The following is a 25,073-nucleotide window of genomic DNA, read 5'->3' on the forward strand; positions in this document are numbered from 1 at the left end:
TTCCTCATCCGGGACTTTTTCTCTTATATGGTTCTGCTTCAGGAATTTAAAAACAAAGGGGACAAAGGCGTCAGTGAAAACTAAGGGACAGGACAAATATGGGTACCTTTGATCGTATTGGTGTAGGAGTCGGGGAAAGTGAAAAGAAGTTGAGGCTTTCACAGGAAATGGGAGATAATAGGGTCACAGGAGGAAGAGAGAAAGTTAACAAGTTGGCATGATTATGCCAGGAGTAGCAAGTAGGTTTTATCTCAAATGCTCAGCTTGATCAATTGAGAAGAACTGCTTGATGTGCTGAGTTAGATTTTGAGGCTGAATCTGGGTTCAGCCAGAATGTGTGCCTTGATTGAGTGCTGCTGTCTTAATAGAGAGGAGGCATTTTGGCAGGCATACCACTATCTGCTATTCTTGTTAAATCTATAAGCAGTCATGACTCTTGTTTGAATGTTCATTCCCTCCAAAACTTACGTTGAAATGTAACTGCCATTGTAACAGTTTTAGGAGGTGGGACCTTTGGGAGGTGATTAGGCCATGAAGGCACCTTTCTCATGGGTGAGATTAATGCTCTTATGAAAGGGCAAGTTCAGTCTCCTTTGGCCCCTTTGCCCTTCTGCCTTCCACCATGGGAGGATGCAGCAACAAAGCCCTCACAAGATGCTGGCACCTTGATCTTGGACTTCTCAACCTCCAGAACTATTAGAAAACAAGTGTCTGTTCATTATAACTGACCCGTCTGTGGTATTTTGTTATAGCAGTGCGAAACAGACGGAGACAATCTTTTTGGAGGCGTTAGTCACCAGCCTAAAGAGACAATCAGAAACAGGTGGTTCTAGTAGGTACCATATAGTCAGAGCAGTGAGGCAGGAAAGGACTACAGCAGTGAGGCTGCTGAGCCAGCAGTGCTTGACACATCCTAGGTATTGCCGACTCTGATCCCTAAGGAATGCAGTGTTCTCTCCATTGCCCAAGCGTAACATGACACATAAGGGAGAGATGAAGACTACTTACATGAGTCCCAGAATTCAGCAAGATGTTTGTCAGTGCAAGGATTCATGCAAAACTTGACAATTACCCTCCCATACCTGTGCTATCCCATATGGTAGCCATTACCACATGTAGCCACTGAGCATGTAAAATGTGGCTGGTGTGACTGAAGAATTGAATTTTGAATTAAATTAAATTAATTAATTAATTAATTTTTTCAAGACAGAGTCTCACTCGGTCACCCAGGCTGGAGTGCAGTGGCACGATCTCGGCTCACTGCAACCTTTGCCTCCCGCGTTCCAGCAATTCTCCTGCCTCAGCCTCCCAAGTAGCTGGGACTACAGGCTGGAGTGCCACCACGCCTGGCTAATTTTTGTATTTTTTAGTAGAGACGGGGTTTCACCATGTTGGCCAGGCAGGTCTCTAACTCCTGACCTTGTGATCCACCTGCCTTGGCCTCCCAAAATGCTGGGATTACAGGCGTAAGCCACCATGCCTGGCCTTTATTTAATTTATTTATTTATTTTGAGATGGAGTCTGGCTCGTTGCCCAGGCTGGAGGGTGATCTCGGCTCACTGCAACCTCTGCCTCCTGGGTTCAAGCGATTCTGCTACCTCAGCCTCCTGAGTAGCTGGGATCACAGGCATGCGTCACCATACCTGGCTAATTTTTGTATTTTTAGTAGAGATGGGGTTTCACCATGTTGACCAGGCTGGTCTCAAACTCCTGACCACAAGTGATCCACCCACCTTGGTCTCCCACAGTGCTGGAATTACAGGTGTGAGCCACCATGCCTGGCCTGAATTTTGAATTTTAATTATTAATAGTTGCCATTGAAATTGAAATTGAGACCCACTTCCACTTCCAGGAAAATGGAGTGCGTGTACTGCTCCTTATTTCTCTTGCTAAGTACAACTAAAACTCCTGGATATTACATATAAGACAAACCTCTCACTGAAAGGTGGAGAGAAGGCAGACCATTTAGGAACCTCAGTAGCTAAGGAAGTACATGGTGGAGAGTTTTCCTTCTAGAACACTCTCCACCGTGTAATTTCTTTTTACCTCAACATCCCAGACTTCGAATAGAGAAACTGGAAAATCAGAGATAGCAACAAGCAGACAAAAATGTCCCCATGAAGGACTTTCTCTAGCCAAAGGACGAGGAAAGAGGTAGAGTAGCCAGGCAGCTCTTGGACAATTACTACTGTACTCCAGGCAATCACCACAGAGAAAACTGTGGCTCCACCCAACCTGTGCCAGCAATGACTGAGTGAGGAGTAGGATTCCATCCTTGTAAGGCTACAATGAAGCACCCCGATGTTCCTGCCTAAGTGATGTCAGAGAACTCCTGGTAGGGAGCTGGGATTTTCCTCCCCATTGGCTGGTGATATCTTTCCTGCCCTGTGGGGAGCCTGGACTTCTAGTCTACCCGGTAGCTATGAGATGCCCCTCCCACTCACTGCTAGGGCAGCAGCAGAGGGGGGCTAGGAGAGTCAGGACTTCACTGACCATTGCCCACTGGCAATGAGGCCACCCCATGGGGTGAACACAGCATGGAAAGCAGGCACTCCTACCCTGGCTCAGCAGTAACAAGCAGCCTCCCCTGACCCTGAACATCCAAAGAGGCTGAGTGGGGACTTTACCTTCCTAGGGAATAATGAGGCAGCATGTCCACTTTCCCTGCCAAAGCAATGTCAACAAAAGTCAGCTACAACAAAAGATCAAAAATATACAGGTTTCCATCAAGAATCATCCATCACACCAAGAACTAGGAAGATCTCAAAACTAAGTTAAAAAAAAAAACAAAACCCAATAGAAGCCAACACTGAGATGATAGAGATGTTAGAATTATCTAAAATTTAAAGTCAGCCATAACAGAAAGACTTTAATGAGCAATTACAAACACTCCTGATACAAAAGATAAAAAGTGCCAGCAAAGAAACAGAAACTAGAAGGAGGAATAAATGGAAATTTTACTTTTTTTTTTTTTTTTTTGAGAAAGGGTCTCATTTTTGAGAAAGGGTCTCACTCTGTTGCCCAGTCTGGAGTACAGTGGTGCAATCATAGCTCATTGCAGCCTTGAACTCCTGGGCTCAAGCGATCCCCCGTAACCAAGTACCTCAGTTTTAAAAATATATTTTAATCACTCACTTTCTTTGTCTTCCTTCCTTCCCCTCTCACCCCTTCATTCCTTCCCTCTCTGCACTTCCCTCTGGCAATGAATGCTTATCTAATTACATTCTTGCTTAAGAAATCCCAGAGGCTAATCTCAAACAAACCAGGCATGAAGCCCCCACTGCAGAATCCTCCCGTTTAGGGGGAGTCATGACAATTAGTCCACCATCACCAGGCTGAAGTCAAGATAACGCCAATCATACCTTTGGACAGGTGATTACCCAAGATAGCCACCAGAACAAGACACACAGGACCCTGCACCCTGCACCATTCCCGCATGTTTCCCATACCAAGTTTCCCTTTGAAAACCCCGTGGTAAATTTTAAAATTTAAGCCGGTACTTTAGAATGCTATTGCCATCTTCTTTGTTTGCTGGCTCTCCAGTTAAAACTGCTTTTCCTCCCACCTACCCCAACTCCTGTATTCTGGCTTCTTCTTCTTTGTTTTTTTTTTTTTTTAAGGCTTACTCTATCGCGTAGGCTGTAGTGCAGTGATGCCATCTTGGCTCACTGCAACCTCTGCCTCCTGGGTCAAGCAATTCTTGTGCCTCAGCCTCCCGAGTAACTGGGATTACAGGCGCGCACCACCACGCCTGGCAAATGTTTTGTATTTTTGGTAGAGATGGAGTTTCATCATGTTGGCCAGGCTGATCTCGAATTCTTGACCTCAAGTAATCTGCCCGCCTCAGCCTCCCAAAGTACTGGGATTACTGGCATGAGCCACCACGCTCGGCTCCAAAAATGGAAACTTTAGAACTAAAAGATTGCTGGGCATGGTGGCTCATGCCTGTAATCCCAGCACTTTGGGCGGATCACCTGAGGTCAGGAGTTCGAGACCAGCCTGATCCAACATGATGAAACCCCAACTCTACTAAAAATAAAAAAAAAATTAGCCAGTGTGGTGGCATGTGCCTGTAGTCCCAGCTACTTGGGAGGCTGAGACAGGAGAAAAGCTTGAACCCAGGAGGTGGAGGTTGCGGTGAGCTGGGATTGCGCCTTGCATTCCAGCCTGGGCAACAAGAGGGAAACTCCATCTCAAAAAACACTAAACTAAACTAAACTAAAAAACTAAAAGATACAGTAACTGAAATGAAAAGCTCAGTGAATGGGTTCAAGAGAAGAATAAAAGGGTCCGAGGAAAGAATTAGTGAACTGGAAGCTAGAACAATAGAAATTATCCGATGTAAACAGATGTATCCATTTTTACAGAGAAAAATGGAGGGGAATGTGGAGGTGGGAGAGCCGAAGCATAAGAATTATAACAAAAGATCTAGTATTTGTATCAGTAAAGTCATAGAAGTAGAGTTCGAAAGGAGAGGTGTGAATGAAAAAGCTCTGGAAATAATGCCTGAAAACTCCCCAAATCCCAAATTTGGCCATAAAAATAAACCTACAGATTCAAGAAGCTGAGTGAACCACAAACAGTAAAAACCCAAATAAATCTAAGCCAAGAATCTCCTAATTCAACTTCTGAAAAGTATGCAAAGAGAAAAGCTTGAAAGCAGCCAGAGAAAACACCTTATCTATCCATAGGGGAAAATCATTAGAATGACTACAGATTCTCTTGGGAAACCACGGAGAGCAGGAGGAAGTGGCACAGCATTTTTCAAGTGCTGAAAGAAAACCATCAATCTAGAATCCTGTAGCCAGTGGAAATACCCTTCAGGAAGGGAGGGGACATGAAGACATTTTCAGGTGAAGGAAACCTAAGAGAATGTCACCAATAGACCTCCCTTAAAAGAACGGCTAAAGGAGATTCTCTAAAAAGAAAGAAAAAGATAAAAAGAAAAAGCCTTAGCACATCAGGAAGAAAAGAAAGAACATGGTAAGCAAAAATATCAGTTCATATGACAGACCTTCCTTCTCTTGAATTTTCTTAAATGTTTGATAGTCAAAACAAAAAAATTATGTGTCTGATGTGAACTGAAAAAGAACAACACTGCCATTCGAGTGGTTTTCAGTCTGTGACAACAGCCTCCAATCATTTTGTACCTTTTAAGCATGACCATTGGGTTTTCACACTCATATGGGAGTGCCTCCCTCAAACTTTGTTACATTGGCACATGACTCATCTGATGTGAACTTAGGAAAAAACTCACAATGACCCATATGCACTTCATCCCAGTGTCCAATAAGATTTTTCTTCTTTTCTAAGGTGAATAAGCTCATTTTGTCCATTCAGTGTAGGCTTCTGCTGGAAATGGAAAATTCTCTTACAAAGGAAAAGCTTTTTTTACTGATGGAAAAAGATTTAACAGGATTAATAATATCAGCATAAGGATCACTTGAGCCCAGGAGTTCAAGACCAGCCTGGGCAACATAGGGAGTCCCTGTATCTACAAAATATATATATATATATATATATATATATATATGGCGGTGCACACCTGTAGTCCCAGCTACCCAGCTACTTGAGAGGCTGAGGTGGGAGGATCACTTGAGTCCAGGAGGTCAAGGCTGCACTGAGCCATGTTCATGCTACTGCATTGCAGCCTGGGTGACAGAGCAAGAACCTGTCAAAATAAAATAAAATAAAATAAAACCAGCAGAGTACTACTTACAAATATTGACTTAATATCAAAGATTTTCTTATTATGCTAATTTTTTTTTTTTTTAGACGAAGTCTCACTCTGTAGCCCAGGCTGGAGTGCAATGGCACGATTTCAGCTCACTGCAACCTCTGCCTCCCGGGTTCAAGCAATTCTCCTGCCTCAGCCTCCCGAGTAGCTGAGACTACAGGTGTGTGCCACCACACCCAGCTAATTTTTGTATTTTAGTAGAGATTGGGTTTCACCATATTGGCCAGTCTGGTCTTGAACTCCTGACCTTAGGCGATCCACCTGCCTTGGCCTCCCAAAATGCTGGGATTACAGGTGTGAGCCAACACGCCTGGCCTAATTTTTGTATTTTTAGTAGAGACGGGGTTTCCCCATATTGCCCAGACTGGTCTCGAATACCTGGGTTCAGGCGATCCGCCTGCCTCAGCCCCACAAAGTGCTGGGATTACAGGCATGACACATGGTGCCTGGCCTTCCCTACTTTTACAAGGCAATAAGTTAGCCTGTTCTTTAGTGGAGTGGTCCCCAACCTTTTTGGCACCAGGGACCAGTTTTGTGGAAGACAATTTTTCCATGGACGGGGAAGGGATGGTTTCAGGATGAAAGTCTTCCACCTCAGATCATCAGGCATTAGATTCTCATGAGTGCACAACCTAGATCCCTCATATGTGCAGTTCACAATAGGGTTTGTGCTTCTATGACAACCTAATGCACTGCTGATCTAACAGGAGGTGGAACTCAGGCAGTCATGCTCACTCACCCACCACTCGCCTCTTGCTGTGCAGCCCCGTTCCTAACAGGCCATGGACTGGTACCAGTCAGTAGCCTGGGTATTGGGGACCCCTGCTTTAATGGATGCTGGACTAAGACAAAGATTCCTGGATCACAGACAAAGGACTTTTATTTTTCATAGCACAGCAAGCAGCATGTTTGCATCAGTTTCCCCTTGTTCCCAAGTCCCACCAGGGCAATGTGGAAGACCCAGATGGGTTCTGCTGAGGTATACTAAGCTTGGAGAATCTTTTTTATACCAAGCAGCAAGCAAACTTGCTCTTTGTCTTGGAGAGAGACATCATCTTACCCCTTAAAGCTGCTCACTACAAATCCAATCCTGAGAAATGGCTCAGATAAAGAGCAGTCAGGCCTTGCCTTCTTGGCATATTCAGCAAAGTGTGCACGAGGGAGCTGGGGAGAAACTGCTCACATCTGCACAGGGAAATGTGGCAATAAACCTTGCAAATACACCTTACTTTTGACCTAAGAATTGCACCTCTAGGAATCTATCCCACATAATTACTTTCACGTACACAAATGATGGTTATAAGAGGTTATTTATTCTAACATTGTTTATAATAGGAAAAGGTCAGAAACAACTAAATGTCTAGCCATATGGGACCAGTTTGATTATAATACCCTCACAATGGAATACTATGCAGTAAGAATAAAAAAATTTTTTTATGTGCTGCTATATAGAGTGCCAAGAAATATTGTCAAGTGAAGAAAACAAATGCAGAAAAATATGCATAATATTCCCTCATTTCTGTAAGAGGCAAAAGGTACACATATGTATTTTTTCTTGTACATAAACTTTCATTCCTCTAAGAATGCCCAGTATATTGTTAATAATATCATTTGTTGTCTGTGGGGAGGTGAGTTGAATGACTGGAAGTGAAGGAGACTTTTTTTGTATATCACTTTTATATGTTTTGATTTTTTTTTTTTTTTTTTTTTGAGACAGAGTCTTGCTGTCTCCCAGGCTGGAATGCAGTGGCACAATCTCAGCTCACTGCAACCTCTGCTGCCCGGGTTCAAGCGATTTTCCTGCCTCAGCCTCCTAAGTAGCTGGGATTACAGGTGCACACCACCATGTGCAGCTAATTTTTGTATTTTTAGTAGACATGAGGTTTCACCATTTTGGCCAGGCTGATCTCAAACTCCTGACTTCAGGTGATCTGCCCACTTTGGCATCCCAAAGTGCTGGGATTACAGGTGTGAGCCACTGTGCCCGGCCAGTATGTTTTGATTTCTAAACCATGTGACTGTACCTATTTAAAGTACACAAACTCTTATATTTTCCAGATTTCTAATACCATCAATCTTTATCATCTATCTATCTTCTTTGAGACAGAGTTTGTCTCTTCTTGCCCAGGCTGGAGTGCAGTGGCATGATCTCCGCTCACTGTAACCTCCACCTCCTGGGTTCAAGTGATTCTCCTGCCTCAGCCTCCCAAGTAGCTGGGACTACAGGAATACACCACCCACAACCGGTAATTTTTTTGTATTTTTAGTAGAGACAGTTTCACCATGTTGGTCAGGCTGGTCTCGAACTCCTGACCTCAGATGATCCACCCACCTTGGTCTCTGAAAGTGCTGGGATTACAGGCATGAGCCACTGCACCCAGTCTATTTTTTTAAGACGGAGTCTTGCTCTGTGGCCCAGGCTGGGGTGCAGTGGTGCAGTCTCAGCTCACTGCAACCTCTGCCTCCCAAGTTCAAGCAATTCTCCCTGCCTCGGCCACCCGAGTAGCTGGGATTACAGGTACCCAACACCCCACCCAGCTAATTTTTGTATATTTAGTTATTTAGTAGAGACAGGGTTTCGCCATGTCGGCTAGGTTGGTCTTGAACTCCTAACCTCAGGTGATCCACCAGCCTCAGCTTCCCAAAGTGCTGGGATTACAGGTGTGAGCCACCGCACCAGGCCTCATCCACAATTTAAAATGCAAGGTCAGGAGCTCTAACTGTCCTCTCAGTTTAACATATTATGCTGGCGAATTAGCTCTTATTCATGATTTACTTGATCACCCACCATATTTATTTGACATCCCACTTAAGCCACTCAGTAATCCTAATGAGGCATATTTTGTTCCCATTTTACGCAAGTTGGTCACAGAACCACAGCCTGATTTGGACTTCATGTGTCTACCTGGAAAGCCTACTTTTCCACACCCCAAGACATTCCTGAGACAGCCCTGTCTGTGCTGTGCAACCCTGGCTCACGTGTCACAGGGGAAGCATGGGGGAGTTACAACATGCTGAGAGAGGCAAGGACTTACAAACTCCAGTAAGACATGACACCAACTACGGGATTTGGATTCAAAATTTTAATAATAAATTGTGCCAGTAGAAGCTTTTCAAAGGTAATGATATATCAATAAATAATAGTTAAACTGAGTTCCTGAGAAAGAACCTACCACATGAAAGTATGTCAGAGCGCTGTGAGTAACAACATGGCACGACTATAAAATAGCGAGAATACTGACAGTCACGACGACAGGCACAGCAGACTTCAGAGTATGCCACTCACACAAATGTAAACCAGTACACAGGAATCTTTATTTTTTTAGTTTAAACACTGATAAACTTCTAAGTGTTGTTGCCTAGATATATACTAAGTAATGGATACATTATGCTAAGAACTTCAAGGAAAAATATGTGGAATAATATAATGAAAATTATGAAGCATCAGTTTTTTTAAAAAGCAAAAAAGAATTGAACTTTTTACTCAAATATAAATCACTTTAAATAGGAATCATACTAATTTGAAATAAGGAATATTGTGTTTATCTGTGTGTGTGTGTGTGTGTGTGTGTGTGTACACGCACATACATCTATACTTCTAAGAAAATACGTATGGCTTACTTTTTATTTCAATGTCATTTTGAAGAATCTTTGCTTTTTTACAAAGGTTAGGAATATGTATTGTTTAAACCAAGTTAAGATTTGACACTTCAAAGTACACTAAAAGAACAAAAAAAAAGTGAGAGAACCATTAGATCACTCAGTTTCCTGACAGTAACAGAAGAAAACAGGACTAAGAACATTCACTGAAGCTTTCAGTGTGGGCAGTCTGTCAGTAAAAAGGTAAGTAGTAGGGTCAGAGGTATGGCATTCCACATACCAGCTCTACCAAGAATGAAAGAGCATACGGACTACAGAAACGGACGTGTGTCTGTGATTAAACTTTTTGGCATCGCTGTATTAATCCCTTTTGATGTATATAAGTTCAGTATATGACAAATGTTTCAGTCCCCCCCCCCAAAGAATCCAATCACAACCAAGACACACACACAAATCACTTCTCAGTTACACATCTGCATTTCTTTAACAAAACAGTAAGAGATACAATCATAGCGAAGAGGTCACCCGCACAATACATTATCAGCACACTGTCTAGAACACCTCATTTAAAGACACTCAGTAAAAACGTATTCACAGGACCTGCTGTGAATGGCAAGATATGGTAATTTTATAATAGAAAACTCTGCTCATGCAGTACTCTCCACACACCAGACGTCAGAAATCACAGCCACATCATCACCTTGCTCACACTTCCTATTATACTAGATATGCAAAAAGCCAAAAAAAGCAGCTTTTAACATTATATCATTATATCACAATTTTGAAATGTGGGAAAAAATAAAAAACAAAAACCATTGTGTGGATAAAATGGTCTCCGTGACATTGAGCAGAGTGTTATCTTTTTTTTTTTACATTATTGCACAGAGATTTCTCATCAAATGTTCTTCAGTTTTTATGTCTTTTCCTAAACGTGAATAAGTGCTATGGATAAAATACAAATGTAGAAAATAACAGCAGCATGATTTGTCAAAGTTAATCCCTATAATTTAGTAAGAAAAAATGGATATAAACAAAATAAGTGCTCTTTCCAAACTGTACTAAATTTTCAAAAATATTGTTTTAATGCAGTGAAGGTCCTGAAAAGCCTATTGAAAGCGATGCTGAGTCCTGTTTTCAAAAGTGTCCTGTTTGGGTTTTCTTGGTGAAGAGCAGAATTTCAAGTGAAGTAATAGACGGACTAATTTAAAACAAAACAGCCCTCGGCTTCCCTATTGGCCTGTGAGGGCACCGGCTCCGGGACCCTGACCTGGGAGGCAGCGAGTGGTGAGGGTGCCTGGCCCCCATCTACACGTACACAGGCTGGCAGCCTTCAGTCTGATCCACCAGATCAGAGCTTTCTAAATCTGAGTTCTCAGCCTGTGAAGCTTCTGCTCCTGAAGGCTTTGGGCATCGAAAGGGGTAGCCATTGTCATCAAAGAACCTTCGGAAGGTGAATTCGTAAAATGCGTGCTCCGGATGCTTGTTATTGGGCGAGGTGAGTGTGTCCCAGGCCTTGGTGCTACCTTCGCTGGCATCGTTCCAAGGGCTTTCTTCATCTACGGGGTCGAAATTCGAGGTGTCCATGGGGTGGCTGATGGTGGGAACGTAGGGGGCTGGCTGCTTCCGGATGTCACTGGAGAAGTCAATGGCGCTGAAGAAGGGGTGGGCCTTCAGGTCATCGGCCCCATTCCGCCCCAGGCGGTGGTCTGCGGAGCAGCACAGCTTCGTGATGAGGTCCCTGGCCTCAGGGCTCAGCTTCACCTGGGCTGGAATGTGGAGCGTGTTCTCCCAGTTGATCACCTGAGGAAACAACAGAGCCAACAGGTTAGTTTCTCCTCACATCTTGGGCAGTTCTGGGACAGCATGTGATGACGTGACTTTCAAATATGTTTAGTTTCACAATAGGAGAGGAGTTAGAATAGACACAAGCAGCAGTTGTTGATCTCAGCAGCCATAAAAAGTCAGTGTCATTTCAGTCGATGGCTCACAGCCTGAGGCCAGGATGATCAGTCAAATAGACAAAAAGATACTGATTTTCTTCTATCAGAAATACTGTTTAGCCAAAGAATTTTGTGCTTTCCACAAAAATGAAGAGAATGATGGTCTACAAGTTCTTTCTTTCTTTTTATTTTTTTGAGATGGAGTCTCGCTGTGTCGCCCAGGTTGGAGTGCAGTGGCGCGATCTTGGCTCACTGCAACCTCCGCCTCCTGGGTTCAAGCGATTCTCCTGCCTCAGCCTCCCGAGTAGCTGGGATTACAGGCGCCCGCCACCACACCCGGCTGATTTTTGTATTTTTAGTAGAGACAGGGTTTCACCACGTTGGCCAGGCTAGTCCTGAACTCCTGACCTCAGGTGATCAGCTAAAGTTATTTCTTTAGCTATGGCAATGGCTTTCTGCAAACCATCATGGCGCTCATTCAAATACTTATTGTGGTCAAAAAACGGCCAACTGGGGTTTTGAAAAACAAAAAGGAAAAACTTCATAGGGAAGAATAAAGCTGACTGACCCCATGTGACCTTACATGCTCAACTGCACAAACCAGCCATCTGGACTTTCAGTAAATGCACTTGTTGTAGAGATGTGTCTACTGTGAAGACAAAACCTAGGGGACTTCTTTATTGTTTACACTTAGAATCAGGAGGAAACAAGGCCAACATGACTGGCTACCAGCTGGGGTGATGGGACAGCAGATAAGGCATGGAAGTTAGTGGGTGTGTGGGTGGTAGGCTTGGTTTGAACCTAAGTAGTTGTTTTCATAGAGCTAAAACTGTAGAGCTCCTAGAAGAAAACATAGGGTGAAATCTTCATGATCCTGAGTTTGGCAATGATTTCTTAGACATGCCACCAAAAGCACAGGGAATAAAAGAAAAAATAAATTGGACTGCATAAAAATTTAAAACTTTTGTGCATCAAAGGACATTACTGATAGCAAAAAGGCAACAAAATGGGAGAACAGATTTCAAAACATATATTTGAAAAGGGGTTAGTACCCAGAGAAAATACAGAACTCCTACAACTCAACAACAATAACAAAACCAAATAAGTTGATTTAAAAAGGGTAATGGACTTGAGGAGATATTTCCAAAGATATACAAATGACCAATAAGGACATGAAAATAAGCTCAATATAATTAATCACTAGGGAAATACAACTCAAAACCACAATGAGATACCACCTTACATCCCCTAGGGTGGCTACTACTTAAAAAAAACAAAAACAGGAAAATACTTATTGAGGATGTAGGGAAACTGAACACTCAGCCACTGTTGGTGGGAATGTAAAATGGTGCAGCCACTATGGCAAACAGTTTGGGAGTTCCTCAAAAAGTTAAACACAGAACGACCATATAATCCAGTGGGATATAAACCCATATCCAAAAGAACCGGAAGCAGGGACTCATACAGTGGAATATTATTCCACCTTAAAAAGGAAGCTACAACATGGATGAACCCTGAGGACATTACGCTAAGTGAAATAAACTAGACACAAAAAGACAGATACTGCATGACTCCACTTACAAGAAGTCCCGAGGCCAGGCACAATGGCTCACACCTATAATCCCAACATTTTGGGAGGCTGAAGTGGGTGGATAACTTGAGGTCAAGAGTTTGAAACCAGCCTGACCAACATGATGAAGCCACATCTCTACTAAAAATACAAAAATTAGCTGGTATTGTGGCAGGCACCTGTAATCCCAGCTGCTTGGGAGGCTGAGGCATGAGAACCCGGAAGGCAGAGGTTGCAATGAGCCAAGATTGTGCCACTGCACTGCAGCCTGGGATACAGAGCAAAACCCTGTCTCAAAAAAAAAAAAAAAAAAAAGTCCTAAGCATAACCAAACTCACAGAGACAGGAAGCAGAAGAGAGGCGAGCAGGCGCTGAAAAGGAGAGTGGGGAGTTTCTGTTTAATGGGTTTGGGACGATTAACACATTTGAAAATAGAGGGTGATGATGGTTGCACAATATTGTGAATGTACTTAATGTCACTGAATTATACACTAAAATAATTAAAAATGGTAAATAATTAAAATAATTATTAAATAATTAAATGGTAATTAAAATAATTAAGATGGTAAATTTTAATTTACCATTAAAATAATTAAATGGTAAATTTTATGTTATGTATATTTTACCAGAATAAAAAAATCTGAATTATCATGTGGGCAATTTAGTGAGTAGCTCAGCCATTCAATTAGGGCGCAGATAATGCCAGATTCCAATTTTACTGTTCCTAGAGTGAAACTAAGCCTTACTTTAGGGTTTTTCTATTTTTCTTTTTTCTTTTTTTGAAACAGAGTCTCGCTCTGTCATCCAGGTTGGAGTGCAGTGGCGTGATCTCGGCTCACTGCAACCTCTGCCTCCTGGGTTCAAGCGATTCTCCTGCCTCAGCCTCCCAAGTAGCTGAGACTACAGGCGCCCGCCCCCATGCCAGGCTAATTTTTTGTATTTTCAGTAGAGACGGGGTTTCACTACATTGGCCAGGCTAGTCTCAATCTCCTGACCTCGTAATCTGCCCGCCTCCGCCTCCCAAAGTGCTGGGATTACAGGCATGATCCACTGAGCCCAACCTTACTAGACAGATTTTCTAATTAAAGTTATTAATTTAGGCTCCCTGGCCTAATAACCACATGCCCTGGTGGCTCACATGGCCACCAGGGCATGTGAAAATTCCAAGGATTGTGTGTCAGTTGGTATGTCCACAGAAGACTGCAGATTCTTAATTTCAATTCTCAATTCAATCCTTAGTAACTCATTTCAGAAAGCAAATGGCTGTCATTTTAAAACTAATAATTTAGTATTAAATGACTGACAATTATTTAACTACTTTGAATGAATATTAGGAATATGCACAACTAGCCTGACCACATAGCTGACAGTTTGCGAACAATGATATAATATCCAAATAAAGAAACTGCTTTCTTTAGATACAGTTGACCCTTGAACAACACAGTTTGAGGGTCACTTACACTAGCATTTTCTTCCACCTTTGCCACCCCTGAGACAGCAAGGCCAATGCCTCCCCTTCCTCAGCCCACTCCACGTGAAGATGACAAAGATGGAGACCTTTATGATGATCCACTTTCAATTATTAAAATAGTAAACCTATTTTCTCTTCTTTATGACTTTTTTTCTTTAGACAGAGTCTCACTCTGTCACCCAGGCTGGACTGCAGTGGTGTGATCTTGGCTCACTGCATCCTCTGCTTCCTGGGTTCAAGTGATTCTCCTGCCTCAGCCTCCTGAGTAGCTGGGATTACAGGTGCACACCACCATGATGGACTAATATTTTGTATTTTCAGTAGAGATGGGTTTCGCCATGTTGCCCAGGCTGGTCTTGAACTCCTGACCTCAGGTAATCTGCCCACCTTGGCCTTCCAAAGTTGTGGGATTATAGGCATGAGCCACTGCGCCCAGCCTATGATCCTCCCAAAGTAGTGGGATTTACAGGCATGAGCCACTGCGCCTGGCCAGCATTTTCTGTTCTCTAGCTTGCTTTATTGTAAGAATACAGGATCTAATACATATAACATACAAAATATGTGTTCATTGACGCTATGTTACTGGTAAGGCTTCCAGTCAACAGGCTATTAGTAAAGTTTTTGGGGAGTTGAAAGTTATGCAGATTTTTGACTGTGCAGGGGGTTTGGCACCCCAAACCCCTCATTGCTGAGGGGTGAACTGTAGTTCCTGGAGTTCCATGTGTTCTCTGCAGGGCAGGTGTGGGTGGGGGAGACAGTGGATCAGCAGCACACCTTTGCTGATCCTCACTGTTCTTGCCTGGAAATAACAAGGTGGCAGATGGCCAAGGGTTTAATAGAATTTCAGATATTAAAATGGGTCCAATTCCATGGCTTTGCTTATCAAAATAGAAAATTTAAAAATAGATAATAATTTAAAAAATAATGAGATTATTTTTAAAAATCCCATCCTATACAACTGCCATTCCTACCCTACTCAGAATAAGAGGGCAAATGCTGACCAGAGATTCATGGGTACATGAGCAAATCAGATGTCTACAGCAAGCAGATGCGTGGTTCCTCTCACATTACCTTCAGCTGGGTTTCTGTGGGAGTAGGTGCCAAAAAGGGCGGCTGCCCCACCAGCATCTCGAAGAGAATCACTCCAACACTCCACCAGTCACAGAGTTGAGTGTACCCTGCAAGACAAAGTTCACTCAATCCCTACACAGGCATGAATTCTCCTCCGAGGTGAATTTCATTAAGATGCTGAACATACAGATTTCCTGTTAAGTGGGAAAGCGCGTTGAAGCATCGCACTGTGCGGAAGATGGACCTATGTAAGTACCTGGATACTACTGGGTGGGGTGGTGGGGGGCGGTGGCCATGGCCGCTTAGGTTTTTGTATTTTTAATTATTGTAATAAGAAAATACTTTTTAATTTAAAAAGATTATTTTTATTGTTAGCAAATAGTTACTAGCCAGAATTTTATGTTCTTAAAGATCACAAACAGAGGCACCAATTAAAATAACAGAACTGAAAAACATAAAGTGCTATAACCTGTGAATAGTCAGGTGAGGGTCAAGGGAGGCTTCTAAGTCAGTTTTGGATGAAGCTGAAGAATACGGAGATGAGGAGGAGGTGGGCAAAACCCACCGGACAATTCACTGTAAGCCAAACACTCCTTGTGTGAGGCCCCTACGGAGCCGGGCCTTCCTCACGGGGCTCCCAGCTGTGCTGGGTCAGGGCTGGCCTCTGGGAGGCTGTAGGCTAGGCTCATTTACCTCTTATTTTCTCCCACTTTTCCTTCAGAGCCTCATGACCCATCAAGCCAGGATCGTCTTCATGTCACCTAATCCTTGCTAAGTATAAACTGGGATGTTAAGAGGTTAGTCTGCGGGTGCCTGCAGCTGCATATGCCAGGGTAGCCCCCTCAGGCCCCTCTGCTATCTCTCCGTCCCACCTCTTCCTGTCCAAGTTTGGCAACAGAGGCTGCAGAAAAACCCCAAGCAATGGTTTCTTGAGAATGCTGCACGTGGTAGAGGGAAGTAGACCTTCACTGGGCACCAAGGTTATTCACAACCTCTCAAGGTCGTTATTGCTATGTCTGTGGTCTGAGTAGTTAAGTAACTTGTGCTGGATTACCACAGCTAGCAAAGAAAACCCAGACTTGAACTGAGTCTGGCTGGCTCCAAAGGACTTTAAACAACATGTGATGGCAGGGGCTGCCTGTCTCTGGATTAATTACACAGAATCAGATCAACACCCCATTGTCACTGTGGACCATGCAGGATCACTGAAGGATTCCTCCTATACTGAACCAGATGTTGCATTTGATAGAATGAAGCATCCATCCAGGAGGCAAATGTTATGAGCACTAGTCATTTTACACAACTGGCACCTGCCACTTTTGCTTATGGTCTAGCAGGGAGAATGAGAGAAAAAGGATCTTCCAATGCTGTCACATAAGCACCCAGCTGCACACGGCACAACTCAGCCAGGAGCCTGAGTCAGAAGTTAAAGCTAGAGCCCGGAAATGTGTGGTCTGGGCAGACTGAGCAGAGGTCCTGTGGCCCTCAGAGTGGTTTCCATCATTTGACTGTGAAAATCAGGGCTGGAGTCATTCCCTTGGGTCTAGGTAGAGCCCGAGGGCCAGCAGACACTGGTCTAATGGTGCATGTCTTCCAACCCCCTGAAGCAAGAGCACTTCCAGGACAGAAGGGAGGCTTGTATGTTGCAGAAATTAGTAGCTTTCAGGCTTCTATGAGGACAAAAATATGACTGGAAGCATTAGGTCCTTGGAAAGCTAGAGCCAGCGAGACTCAGCTCACGTCTGAAGGGAAGGAGACCTCCCGCGGGGTGGCTGGCCGTGGCGCATGTACCTTTGCGGAGGAGCACCTCGGGTGCGATGTAGTTTGGAGTCCCCACCAGTGAATGTGCCAGGCACCTCTGGTGCTGCTTCCGCGCCCTCTGCTCTAGGGTCTTCAGCCTGTCCCCACACCGACAGTTAGACACATCATCCCAGAGGTCGCTGGGCTCCATGCTGTCCTGTCTGACATGGCTCCCTTCACCCAGGAATCAGGGATAGTGAAAGAAGAGAACAAAATATAAAGTGAATTTTCACTCTTCAATAACTCAACAGATCCACAGCTTAAAACAGCAAAGTCATTCCAATCAGCTCCTGACATATCAGAACAGAGAATCCCCGCTGAGCTGCTCCATAGGGGCAGCCTGCTGTTCCTAGTTTGGAGACACACGTGGTGAGGTTGGCGCTAGCACCAAGGTAGAAATGACAGTGAAGAATCATAGGATACCATGCACCGTGCTGAGCTGGCAGGAAGGCACTGCAGGCAGGAGAGGCTGGAAGAACTGCGGGGACAGCACTCCTAGCACTTAGGCCATAATCAAAAGGTAACAACTGCCTGACACATGTTTTAAGATGAGCATGGAAAACTTAGGAGGATTTAAACAACATGAACAAAGGTTACTTCAATGCCAGAAAATGAGAATGAATTAAATGATTTAGAGTTAGTTTTGAGTTAGAGAAAAAAGACTAAGTGATGATATTAAAATAACTACTTCAAGAATCTGAGCCATAAAGAAGATAATAATCAGCTGTTTTTGGCTTTTCCAAATGGCAGAACTATAGGAAATGGAGTTCAATGATACACTACATAGATTCAGGTTGGCTATAAGAGAGGGCTCCTTGGGAGGCTGTGACTCTTTTATTTATTTTATTTTATTTGAGACAGAGTTTTGCTCTTGTTGCCCAGGCTGGGGCGCAATGGCGCGATCTCAGCTCACCGCAACCTCTGCCTCCCGGGTTCAAGCGATTCTCATGCCTCAGCCTCCCAGTAGCTGGGATTACTGGCATGCATCACCACGCCCGGCTAATTTTGTTATTTTTAGTAGAGACGGGGTTTCTCCACGTTGGTCAGGCTGGTCTCGAACTCCTGACCTCAGGGGATCCGCCCGCCTTGGGTTTTCAAAGTGCTAGGATTACAGGCTTGAGCCACCATGCCCAGCCAAATCTTTTATTTTTTAAGGCTTGCTTTAATGAGGCAGGTGATGGTTCCCCACAAAGGCCCCGTGACACCTTGTAGCCTACTGTCTTAAAAATATAGTAGGCCAGGCACGGTGTCTCACACCTGTAATCCCAGCACTTTGGGAGGCGGAGGCAGGTGGATCACCTGAGGTTGGGAGTTTGAGACCGGCCTGACCAACACGGAGAAACCCCGTCTCTACTAAAAATACAAAATTAGCCAGAGGTGGTGGCGCGTGACTGTAATCCCGGCTACTCGGGAGGCTGGAGGCAGGAGAATCACTTGAACCCAGGAGGCAGAGGTTGCGGTGAGCCGAGATCACGCCATTGCACTCCAGCCTGGGCAACAAGAGCGAAACTCTGTCTCAAAAAAAAAAAAAAAAAGTAAACCTGAAATCCACTACCTTAAAAAAAAAATGCATATATCATACTATTCCTTTAGGAAGGGAAGGATGTCACACCAATTTATAAAATAATGGAGTGACAGATAAAAATTTCAAAATGATTAGGAGCCACTAGGATGGGAAATTTAGTTGCTTGCAATGGGGTTAGTGACATCTACACATAGAAAGTGCATGTGGCACACTTCAGACAATACCTTTCTGGTAATATTTGGAATTGTGAGTCCACCTGAACCCAGTGCAGAGGCCGAAATCTGTGAGTTTAATGTGACCATCCAGATCTATCAAAATGTTATCAGGCTTGATGTCTCGGTGGATGAAGCCCATCTTGTGGACACTCTCAATGGCCAAAGTCAGCTCTGCGATGTAGAACCGGGCCAGGTGCTCGGGGAAGACCTCCATCCGGATCAGCAGGCTCATCATGTCCCCACCAGGGATGTAGTCCATCACAAAGTACAGGCTGTCTTTGTCTTGGAAGGAGTAGTAGAGTTTGACCACCCACTCATTGTCTGCCTCGGCCAGGATGTCCCTCTCGGCCTTGACGTGGGCCACCTGATTCCGGTTCAGGACATCTTTTTTCCTCAGGGTCTTCATGGCATACAGGGCGTGAGTGTCCACCTTACAAGCAAGGCACACTTCTCCAAAGGCACCGATCCCCAGGGTTTTGATCTTGACAAACATAGACTTGTCCATCTTGGCCCTCTTTAACCTGTTGTAATTAGACTCTTTCTGGTAGAGGATCTTCCGCATCTGCTCCTGCTCAGCTTCACAGAGTCCAGCCTGTGTAGAAAGAAAGGAAGGAGGAAGACTCACATTAGAGAAGTCCCGTGATAACAAATGACTGGGATGGGGATGCCCTGAACTGAGAGAAACCTAGCTCATTTTACAGAAAGGAGAACAGAGAAGAATGGGTCTCATATACTACAAAGCAAGGTAACAATTGGTTTTGTTTTGTTTTGTTTTTGAGACAGAGTCTCGCTCTGTCGCCTAGGCTGGAGTGCAGTGGCACAATCTCAGCTCACTGCAGCCTCCGCCTCCTGGGTTCCAGCGATTCTCCTGTCTCAGCCTCCCGAGTAGCTGGGACTACATGTGCCCGCCACCACGACACCTGGCTAATTTTTGTATTTTTAGTAGAGACAGTGTTTCATCATGTTGGCCAGGCTGGTCTTGAACTCCTGACCTCAGGTGATCTGCCCACCTTGGCCTCCCAAAGTGCAGGGATTACAGGCTTGAGCCACTGTGCCCGGCCAGTTTTGTTTTTTTATATCCATATATAGACATGAATATGGAATGAAAAGTTAAGATAAAAAAGAGAGTTCTTTCTCTAGGAGACTTTTGGCTCTAAAAACTAAGGGAAACTTCTATTAACACAAATCTGTGGAAAAGGGGACCACAGCATTCCTAGAACTCCAAGAGCCATCTAATCTTTCGGTAACTCAGGGAAAATGGGAAAGCAGGAAGAAAAGTCAACAATCAGCATACAAAAATCAGCAGCATACATTAGATAGACTTGTATATGGTGAGAGATAGGGTCTAGTTTCATTCTTCTGCATATGGATATCTGGATTTCTGTACACCAATAATGAATGCCATTTACAACAGCTATAAAAAAAATCTAGGAGTAAATTTAACCTAAAAGTGAAAGAGCTCTACAAAGAAAACTACAAAACACTGAAGAAAGAAACTGAAGAGGACACAAACAAATGAAAAGAGATCCCATGTTCACCGACAGAAAGATTTAATATTGTTAAAATGACCATACTACCCAAATCAATCTACCAATTAAATGCAATCCCTATCAAAATACCAATGATATTTTTCACATTACTAGAAAAAACAATACTAAAATTCACAGGGAGCCCAAATACTCAAAGCAATCCTAGGCAAAAAGAACAAAATTGTTACCTGACTTCAAAATATATTACAAGCCTAGAGTAACTGAAACTGCATGGTATTGGTATAAAAACAGACACATAGACCAACGGAACAGAATAGAGAACCCAGAAATAAGTCCACGTATTTACAGCCACCTGATTTTTGATAACGGTGCCAAGAATGTACACTGAAAAAGAGACATGCTGGGAAAACTAGATATCCATATGCAGAAGAATGAAACTAGACCCCAATCTCTCACCATATAGGAATATCAACTTAAAACAGATTAAAGACCTAGAAATAAGACCAGAGGCTATGAAAATATACTCCAGGACATTGGTTTGAGCAAAGATTTTTATGGCTAAAATCTCAAAAGCACAGGCAAAAAAACCCCAAATTAGACAAATGGGACTATATTAAGCTAAAAAGCTTCTGCAGAGCAAAGGAAACAACAGAGTAAAGAGGATACCTGTGTTGAACAGGAGAAAATATTCACAAACTATTCATCTGACAAAAGACTATTATTCAGAATATACAAGGAACTCAAACAACTCAACAGCAAAAAAAATATCAAATAATCCCATTAAAAAGTGAGCCAAAAGGCCAGATATGGTGGCTCACGCCTGTAATCCCAGCACTTTGGGAAGCTGAGGCAGGCGGATTACTTGAGGTCAGGAGTTTGAGACCAGCCTGACTAAAATGGTGAAACCCCGTCTCTACTAAACATACAAAAATTAGCTGAGCATGGTGTCGCACACCTGTAGTCCCAGCTCTCAGGAGGCTGAGGCAGGAGAATAGCTTAAATCCAGAAGGCAGAGGTTGCAGTGAGCCGAGATTTCACCACTGCACTCCAGCCTGGGCAATAGAGCAAGACTCCATCTTAATTAAAAAAAAAAAAAAAAAAGGCCAGGTGCGGTGGCTCACACCTGTAATCCCAGCACCTTGGGAGGCTGAGACAGGTGGATCATCTGAGGTCGGAAGTTCGAGACCAGCCTGAACAACATGGTGAAACCCTGTCTCTACTAAAAACATAAAACTAGCTGGGTGTGGTGGCGCATGCCTGTAATCCCAGCTGCTCGGTAGGCTGAGGCAGGAGAATCACTTGAACCCAGGAGGCGGAGGTTGTGGTGAGCTGAGATCGTGCCATTGCACTCCAGCCTGGGCAACAAGAGCGAAACTCTGTCTCAAAAAGAAAAAAAAGTGAGCTAATGACCTGAATAGACACTTGTCAAAAGAAGATACACAAATGGCTAAGAGGTGCATGGAAAGATGCTCATTAACCATCAGGGAAATGCAAATGAAAACCACAATGAGATATAATCTCTCCCCAGTTAGAACGACTATTATCAAAAAGGAAAAAAAAGAAACTAAAAATAGAACTACCATACAATCTACCAATCCCATTATTGGGTATTTATCTAAAGGAAAGGAAATCAGTATATCAAAGGGATACCTGCACCCCATGTTTATTGCAGCACTATTCACAACAGTAAAAACATGGAATCAACTGAAGTGTCCATCAACTGATGAATGGATAAAGAAAATGTGGTCTGTGTACACCACGGGATACTATTCAGCCATAAAAAAGAATGAAATCCTGTCATTTGGAGCAACATGAATGGAACTGGAGGTCATTATGTTAAGTGAAATAAGCCAGGAACAGAAAGTTCAGTTAGAACACCACACATTGTTACTGATATGTGGGAGCTAAAATAATTGATCTCATAGAGGTAGAGAGTAGAATGATAGTTACCAGAGGTGGGAAAGGGTGTGTGTGTGTTGAGGGGAGATGAGAGGTTAATTGGTACAAACATACAGCTGGATAGAAGGAACAAACTCTAACTAGCATGACTATTGGTTAGTAAAAATGTATTCAATATTTCAAAATAGCTAGAAGAGAGGACTTGAAATGTTTCCAACACAGAAATGATAAATACACCAGGCAATGGATACTCTAAATACCCTGACTTGATCATTACATATCCTATGCATGTAACAAAATATCACATGTTCCCCACAAATCTACAAATACTATGTATAAATAAAAAATAAACGGCTGGGCGTGGTGGCTCACGCGTGTAATTCCAGCACTTTGGGAGGCCGAGGTGGGCAGATCACCTGAGGTCAAGAGTTCGAGACCAGTCTGACCAACATGGCGAAACCCCGTCTCTACTAAAAACACAAAAAAATGGCTGGGTGTGGTGGTAGGCACCTGTAACCCCAACTACTCGGGAAGATGAGGCAGGAGAATCGCTTGAACCCAGGAGGCGGAGGTTGCAGCGAGCCAAGATCGCGCCATTGCGCTCCAGCCTGGGTGACAGAGCAAGACTCCGTCTCAAAAAAAATTAAAAAATAAAAAATAAAAATAAAAAAAACCACAAATGAAAGTATATCTGTAAAAAAATCAGTGAATACGGGACACTGAAAAGAACACAAATCTGGTTTTCAGGCTTTGGAATTATTGGCTTTGTGTGATTTAAATCTGTTACATTTTAATTTAAATAATTTCATCAATAATTACCTTCTTCAGCACTTCAGTGTCAACTAAGGTATACTTATATCATTAGTTACTAACTAAACACTTAAAAGAATAAATGGAATCACTACTAGATACATTTTTCTTCCAAAATCCCACAATATCAATTTACAAAACCTTAAACTTTGTTTCTACTCATTCAAATGTTCTATTATTAATCCATGATGAATTTTGTTAAGCGAGGACATACCCTAAAACTTAATTTGCTAATTTACCTACAATGTAAATTGTAGATTACCTACATTACGCTGGCTACATTATGCACAATTATCTCTGATTCTTCAGAAGAGTCAAGGGGAAAGGAGAAAGGGAGGTCACACCATTTGCAACTTCTCCAAGTTGTTGGCCCCAGAACCAGACTGTCGCCCGTTAGCCGTTTTGATGATAAGGGGTATACAGTCGAAACAGAAAAGGGATTGTGCGTGCTTCCTATTGCCAGTAGAGGGATGAGCCGGGAACAAATAGTAAAAACGAAGTGTGAAATTACTTTGGCCATTTCTTGCTCCAGCTGCAGCCTCCGGTTAACCTTCTGCTGGTAGGTTTTGATGACATTCTCCACGTGCTGCTCCATGAAGAACTTAAAGGCGTATGGCGAGTAGCTCTTGATGCGTGACTCTCTCTTCTCTTCGTCTCTGCTGTTTTTGCGGACGGGAACGGGAGAGGTCTGAATCTGCTTTTTATCCTTTCCGCCTTTGTCCCCCTTGGTGCTTTTGCGGCTCTTGTCGCCGCCCTCGGGCTCGTTGGGGCCCGCACGGAGGCTCTGCTCCATGCCTGCGCACAGGCTGTCCAGGTCGTACTGCTCCGACTTGCTGCGCAGCAGCAGGTGCTTCGGGTAGGGCGGAGGCGGGCACCTCCGGTCTGGGCCTCCGTACTCCACGTCCAGCGGGTAGGCGCCTGCGCCGCCCAGCGCCAGGGCATGCTCCTCCTTGGCGTCCAGGCCCTCCGCGGCCGGGGCGGGGGCGGGGGCCGGGGCAGGCGCGGGCACCCAGGCGGGGTGCGAGGGTCCCACAGCCGTCTGCGGCTCCGGCCTCAGCACACGCACGCTCTTCACCGGGTGTAAGATGTGCGCGGCCGTGACAGCCGTCACGGTGTTGGGGGCAGGCAGGGAGGGCTCGGCCTTGCCAGGCGGACCCGGCCGCGGCTGGTGGCTGTTGAAGGAGTTGGTCCTGCTGGGCACTGGGCAGTCAGGCCGGAAGGCCACGTGCGCGCGCGGCGGGGCCTCCAGGCCCGGCTTCTGCAGGGAGTCCCGGCGGGCCAGGGTGGCAGCCGGCCACTGCTGGACGGAGGTGCTGCTCAATTCATACAGGTCCACATTGAGGCTGTTCCGCGAGGGAGTGAGCAGGCTCTGCGGGGGGCTGTCGCTGGCGAACACCTGGCTGCGGGAGCCCAGCACATGCAGCTGGTGGGCCGCGGGGCCGGCCTGCTTGTGGTGTGGGTGCGGCACGTAGAGCCCGGCGGCAGGGGGTGGGAAAGCGAGGCCGGCGCCTGGCGGTCCTCCCTGGCCCTTCGTGGGCAGGCTGGCGTAACCCCCGGTCTCCGGCGGCGTCTTGCTCTGGAAGGAGGGGCTGCGCTGCACTCCGTAGCCCAGGGGTTCCCCAGGCACCAGCAGGTGCGGCCGCCCGTAGTGCGAGCCCTGCAGCGGGAAGTGTGCCCCTGCTGCCTCTACGCTGGCACCGTAGCCCTTGGGTGGGTGCTGGTGCTGGTGGCCAGGCCCATGGGGGCCGACTCCGGGGAAGAGGTAGTCCACGTACGGCCGCGGCATCTCCTCCAGCGCCGTGGGGCCGTCGGCGCCGAAGCTTGGGCCCTCGTAGGGGGTACCGCTCAGCTGGTGGTAGGACGCAAACGAATCGCCGGTTCCTTCGAAGCTGGGCCTCCGCGTCACTGGGGTTGGCATGAGCCCCTTTCCTGCAGTGGAAAAAAC

At 44.7% G+C, this 25,073-nt stretch overlaps 1 protein-coding gene and 1 pseudogene across 1 annotated transcript in view; one reads left to right on the forward strand and one right to left on the reverse strand.

Annotated features, from left to right (window-relative positions):
• Positions 1-5,138: 5,138 nt before the first annotated feature.
• On the forward strand, positions 5,139-5,236 carry LOC112436940 (small nucleolar RNA U13; annotated as a pseudogene).
• A 3,569-nt stretch (positions 5,237-8,805) lies between these two features.
• LATS2 (large tumor suppressor kinase 2) overlaps positions 8,806-25,073 on the reverse strand; it is an 88,406-nt gene continuing 72,138 nt past the window's right edge. The window contains exons 4-8 of the mRNA XM_034936415.3: positions 23,640-25,057; positions 18,939-19,521; positions 17,181-17,363; positions 15,390-15,496; positions 8,806-11,137 (exon numbers count right to left, since the gene is read on the reverse strand). Coding sequence (XP_034792306.1) covers positions 10,643-11,137; positions 15,390-15,496; positions 17,181-17,363; positions 18,939-19,521; positions 23,640-25,057 — 2,786 coding nt within the window. The 3' untranslated portion in view covers positions 8,806-10,642. The remainder of the gene's footprint in view (positions 11,138-15,389; positions 15,497-17,180; positions 17,364-18,938; positions 19,522-23,639; positions 25,058-25,073) is intronic.

Source organism: Pan paniscus, chromosome 14 (assembly GCF_029289425.2).
Source record: "Pan paniscus chromosome 14, NHGRI_mPanPan1-v2.0_pri, whole genome shotgun sequence".
Lineage (NCBI taxonomy): Eukaryota > Metazoa > Chordata > Mammalia > Primates > Hominidae > Pan > Pan paniscus.